The 6,628-nt window shown below is 33.1% G+C and overlaps 1 protein-coding gene across 1 annotated transcript; it reads right to left on the bottom strand.

The window, feature by feature from the left end:
• Nucleotides 1-486: 486 nt before the first annotated feature.
• LOC11415572 (BURP domain-containing protein 16) lies at nt 487-876 on the bottom strand. Its single transcript, XM_024784754.1, has one exon. It carries the CDS (start codon nt 874-876, stop codon nt 487-489), a length of 390 nt encoding a protein of 129 aa, XP_024640522.1.
• Nucleotides 877-6,628: the final 5,752 nt, after the last annotated feature.

Below are 6,628 nucleotides of genomic sequence, written 5' to 3' on the forward strand. Positions count from 1 at the left end.
GCATAGAAGATGCAAAAATCTCCATTTCGTCCATAGACCTCACACACTTTATTGTCTCGCCTCTGGCGGGGGCCCTCTCACAATTTTCAAGCGTCTCTTTCATCCTCTTTTCTGTTGCACCGTTATCAGAAATCCTGAAAAATTGTTTCAACAAATTCATGTTTTTAGTTGTTAATGATGGTAACTTAGCAATTATAGTTGGAGATAAAAATTGTCTCTTATGGATTTTATCCTTGATATCGGTCATTTGCATAACCACTCATTCATTCAACATTTTCTCCCGAAAAAATAAAGATTTTGCCCATTTTCTCCCATCTGCAAAGTAGTATTTAATTAATATCCATTCATTGATACGTCAATCACAGGAGTACATATTCAAACTGCAAAGTAGTACATAATAATATAATAATACCAGAACTGATTAAACTAAAAGAAAACAGGAGTTTTTATTTATTTATTACTATAGTAACTCCCATCAGCATCTCCTCAGTTGGCATCAGCGGTCCAAGATATGTCATTCTGGAATATCCAGTGACAAACTTCAATTTCACCTGGAGCCGAGCCAAGTTCAAGAAAAGCCGGATGGCTACGGCTCCATGAAGAAGTGTCAATGTGACACACATCAACAGCTTGATTTATCTTGATTCTTTGAAGGGTAAGTATTTCAACATTATAGACCCTCACCATGGGAATGTAATGACAAAAGTATAGCATAACAGGGAACACTTCCTGGTGACATGTGACAGATTCTGTCACATTCCCCCCTTGAATTCTACTTACCCTACCCACCATGACATTCTTACCCGACCCTTTCACATTTAGGGTCTTACGAAGAACAACTTTTGGACCCAGCATAGAAGATGCAAAAATCTCCATTTCGTCCATAGACCTCACACACTATATTGTCTCGCCTCTGGCGGGGGCCCTCTCACAATTTTCAAGCGTCTCTTTCATCCTCTTTTCTGTTGCACCGTTATCAGAAATCCTGAAAAATTGTTTCAACAAATTCATGTTTTTAGTTGTTAATGATGGTAACTTAGCAATTATAGTTGGAAATAAAAATTGTCTCTTATGGATTTTATCCCTGATATCGGTCATTTGCATAACCACTCCTTCATTCAACATTTTCTCCCGAAAAAATAAAGATTTTGCCCATTTTGCCCATTTTCTCCCATCTGCAAAGTAGTATTTAATTAATATCCATTCTTTAATACGTCAATCACAGGAGTACATATTCAAACTGCAAAGTAGTACATAATAATATAATAATACCAGAACATAATAATACCGAACCGGATTTTAAAACTATGAAAATAACTATAGGACATGCATGATAGTTGTAGGTGAAGGCTTTTATTTATTACTAGCCACATGCATGTATATATATTACTATGACTATGACTATGACCATGACTATGTGTGTGAGACTTATCACGTGTCACATTTAAATTATTTCAGAATACTTGATTGATTGAGTACACACATGTTATTCCAAAATCAAGTTGCACATGTGTATTTGACATTATTATTAGAAGTTGAATAAAGTTAAATAAAGTTTCATTGTACTGTAATGTATTCATGTGAAGACTTTGCTTGAATTGGGTCAAATAAACAAAAAAAAAAAAAGGTAAGGGAGAGAAGCTTAATTTGCTACTTTTCATCATCCTTACTAGAAAGGTAAATATTATATATGTTAAAATGAAAAATGACCTAATATTTCCTAACCACAAAAATGTTCTTCACTTTAAACATGAGAGAAGTAATTCAATAATGATAAAATGAAAAATCTCTCATTTATATAATGTTTTTTTTTTGTCAAAACAGTTGGTACACAATAATAATAATTAATTATTATATCTTGTTCAAAAAAATAATTAATTATTATAATAATAAATGAAATTTTATAATGTTAGTGTGTGTGCACATACACGCAATTGGTGGATAATAATAACACTAATAATATTAATGATAAAAAAGAAATGTCTTTCAGTTTTTGATAAAAAAAAAAGCCAAATTTAAATAGCTAGCTAGGTTTTACTTTTTTTTTGTATTAGAAGCCAAGTAATTGTGCAACTTGGTGGACAATTGGTGGATAATAAGAACAGTAATAGTATCTACTACTACTATACTATATTAGTTACAAACCCGTGCTTCGCACGGGTTGAATAACGTATTTTTTTTTTTAAATTTAGCTCCGAAGGAGAAATTTTATAAAATTGATTATTTTTATCACATGTCACATGGAGAAATTTAGCTCTGGGGGGATGTGATTGAATCAGTCACATGTCACCAAGAAATGTTTCCTTTTATGCTACTCTATTTTTGTCATTATATTTCAATGGCGAGGTTCTATTAAGTGGAGATACTTGACCTCCAAAAGATCATGATCAATCAAGCAGTTGATGTGTCTCATCTTAACACTTCTTTATGGAGTCGTAACCATCTTGCTTTTGTTGAACTCGGCTCGACTCCCGCTGAAATCGAAGTGTGCCACTAGATATACGAGAATGACATGTCATGGAGCGCCGATGTCAACTGGTCATATAAGAAATTTTACCATTAAACCATACATATATGTGTGTGTGCGTTCGAGCATGCTTGTGTGCGTGCGTGTATTACTTAATATTTTATATAGAGATTAGTTTGGAGAACATTGGAAAACAAAGTTCATACGAACAAAAATTTGTTAATAAAAAAAGTTCATACGAACACAAGTTTTTTGTTAATACAATGATTAAAAGAAAATAAAATGACGTGTCATGTTTTAATTTGTTGTTTGTAAGAATGATAGTTAGGTTTGTTCCTACACAAGAATTTCTCAAATAACAGAACAGTGTGATAGACAGTGTTGATCTCTTTATTGTGATGAGATACGGTTAAGGTTTCATAGTAGAAAATAGAAATAACTCTTAGAAAATATATTGTGAGATACGGTTAAGGTTTATTGTGATGAGATACGGTTAAGGTTTATTGTGATAGACAGTGTTAGAAAATATATTGTGGTTCTAACTCTTTATTGTGTTGATCTCTTTATTTGCTAATCCATTTGATGGCTTGTAATAGACCAAGCGCTTCACCTTTCATCTGTACTTCCTTCTTTTCTATTTAAAAGTGATACCAAATGCTTCTCTTCAACCACTTCACACATGCCAAAACACAATCGTGTATAAAAGTGAAACTCTCGGCAGTAATCAGGATATCGTTGCATTCACGCGTAATGAGTTTTCCGGAGTCAATAAGCAAGATTTATCTAGTGAGCGGTTAGTAAATGCTAATGTCTCGCCAGCATCTGGCCGAATGGAGCTAAGTATGGAAGAATAAAGATACATAATGCATCAGGTAAGGAACCTGCTTCAAGAATAATGACAATTCTTGATGCTTACCCTACAATTTATCTAAAAAAATACCTTGTAATTATTTTCTCCTTTCATTTTCATATTTTACTTCTTATGATAAGTGATTGGAACTGAGATATCTCTTTTTCCTTTGCTGCCACTCTATCTTGAAATGGTAATGCATGCGTCACTGGAGGGCTTGAATTACCTTCATCAGAGGAAATGGTAATGTATGATTATGATGATTTCTTGTTCTTCTCAATTCATTGCTTTGTTGTATACTTACTAAATGTTTATGGGACTAAGTGATATCATTTATTAAGCCTACTTCTTATTCTAAATAAAATAGCATAAATGCATAAAGCCATAAACTCCCCTTTCTATAACTAATTGGTACCATTAATTTTTTCTGACACTGAAAGTATGTACTCTTATTAGCTTCACGCTGTTGCGAGTGGTGGGATGGATAATAAGCTTCTTCAACTATATGCATTTGACAAATCAAGAAAGCTTGGAAAGTTTGTTGATATAGTTTATCACGAAAATTCTCGTGTTCTTCATGATGAGAACATATACTGTATTGAATATGCAAGTTTTCTTTTCTTTTTTCATTTTTTCATTCTAAGTTTTACCTTTTGTCTATTTAAATTCGTGAATGAAGTTTTAAGGAGTGTTATATGTTTTGTAACATGGTTTATTTTATTGCAGTCACCAAAACCAAAGACACTTTCTATTCAATTCATTGATTTTGGAAATGAAAAGCATGAAGTGACTACTGTGTCGATGATGGATCCAATTTTTAAGCCTATCTTCACAGTGATTTTTTTCTATGTATGAAATTCTTTTCATAAACAAGCCTAATGTTGTGATTTTGCACATATTGCTGATTCCTGCACTGATTAGAGTATGATTTCTTATTATGCACTGGTTGTGTTTCTAAAATTCTGTTCTTATATTTTTTTTTCTGTCGCATGTTACTTCTTGTTAGGTGTCATTCATTTTAGATATGGAAGACTTCTTGTTTGGGATGAGAAGCAGAAGAAAAGCATTGCATCTAAAGATTTCAAGGTGATAATGCAAAATGGCTTAGAAGACCTAAACCTTCACCTTCAATGGCTTTCCAACTTCTTACCAAGGGTCCACTTGATAGGTAATCCCCCAATTATTAGTAGCCAATTAGTGGGAATGTAATTTTATAAGATACATGATTTCGGTTTAATGGTAGAAGTAATAGTGATAAACTTAAATCCCACATCGCTGAAAGTCAAGACGTGAGGCCAAAACCTCTAATATAAAAATCGAACTCCTTCCTCCCGTAAAGCATACGTTCAAGTGTTGTTTCTCTTTTAATGAGTTAATCTTCTTGCGTGTTAAATCTTCACAGCATTGTGGTCGTGGATGATGGCATCCAGAAAAATCGATCACCTTAATCTACGATTGGTGCTTGTGAAACTTATAAACTAAGCAAGTAGTAACAAAGTTAAAAAGTTTAGAAGATTGTATTTGATATATTAGTTATTTAAGAGAGAGTTTATATTGAAGATTATATTGAAAAGATTCTCATTCGAGGGGATTAAAAGATTATATTGAAGAAGGGTTTTGGTGGTTCGAGAGAGTTATCACTTTCTAAAAAAACTCATGAAGCTATTTAGCCTAACAAAATTAGGGACTAGTTTGATGATTTCTACATTCCAACAAATAATAGATAAATTTGATGGCTAACTTATTACTAGTTCTTTACGAAGGGAATTTGGACTTGACAATCGTCGAAATTCATTGCAGGATTTCTAAACTCTGGCGTAAAATGTATTGAGGTTACTAAAAAATTATAAAAGTGTACAAATGAGCCAACAATGTGACTTATATATAGTAACTAACAAGTCATTGTCCTAACCAAATCAAGCAAAATAAATTGATATGGTTTAAGGTGGTGATTCTGGAAGATCAGGTATATCAAGAAATGGGGCCATCATTGGAAGCACTTAAGTTAGCATATACCAAGAATAGTCAAATCCATAGTTCAAAAGCGAAAGAGAAGAGGGTGTGTTATCTCCAAATAGATAATTTTGCAGGGGGAAGAAATTTGTGGTAAAGCCAGAGAAGAAAATTATATGGAAATGATGAAGGGGGTAGAAAGTCCTCATAGGTCATCCGAGGACAATGAAAAAGGTTCTAAAAATGTTTATGTTTCTGGAATCGAATCTAATGATGGTGAGTAGTGTTCTCGAGAAGAGCACGCGATGGAGAACATGATAATAAGGCTGAAGGTGAAGTTGAAGGAATAGCTGATGCCCATGTTGAAGAAGATGGAATGTCATTGCCATTTTCTGAGCGATTTCTTCCAAGTGTGAAGCCATCGGCTAGGCATTATCATTTTTATTTATTTATAGAAAGGTCTCCTTTTATGTGCTGATTAGACTTCAGCAGGTACAAAAATATATAGTTTCAATTTGTACAAGCAGCACAGTTAAGTTATATGTATGTCATTCTTCATAAACAAGCCTAATGTAGTGATTTTGTACATATTGTTGACAACTGCATTGGATTTGAGTATGATATCCTATTCTGTAGAATTGTGTATCTGAATTTCTATTCTAATATTTTTTTCTTGACACCTGTTACATCTTGTTAGGTATCGTTTTAGATAAGGAAAAACTTCTTGTTTTGGATGAGAAGCAAAAGAAAAACTATGCATCTGAAGAGTTCGTGGCGCCATGAACAATGAAAGTCTTAAAACATTCGTTCAGCTAGAGTAGCAAGGTTCCGCAAATTGTTTTCCTGCACATGAAAGTGTACATTCTGAGTTGGGTAAGTATTTGAGAGTGTTTATATTGCTTAATGTTTTTACTGTGATTGACACCAAAATTGCATTCAAACAGATGCAGAACACATGCTTTCACCCGAGGTCAATTGTTGCAAGTGATTTCCTCTTACTACCACATCTGTATTAAATAAAAATGCAATTAAAAGTTTTTGACCCTTGGTTTATTCAATAGAATGTGGATTTTAAATGAATATTTTTCAAGTTTCATTGGCCGAGGGACCAGATGCAAACGACATTGTAAACTAATAAATGTTATAGGCGGGCAAGCATGGTGCTGCGAGTAGAAAGAAATTATAGTATACTGTAATTTGATGGCTGATGGTGATTCAGAATAATGTGAATGTAAATAGGTTTAAGTTTAATTTTTTTTTTGGGTCGTGGTTTAATTTCTTATTTAACTAGAGGACATTTTATTCCATTCATCCATAATTTTATTTTCTAGTTTATTACTTTACATCCACATTTAGCT

This window comes from Medicago truncatula, chromosome 5 (assembly GCF_003473485.1).
Source record: "Medicago truncatula cultivar Jemalong A17 chromosome 5, MtrunA17r5.0-ANR, whole genome shotgun sequence".
NCBI classification, from domain to species: domain Eukaryota; kingdom Viridiplantae; phylum Streptophyta; class Magnoliopsida; order Fabales; family Fabaceae; genus Medicago; species Medicago truncatula.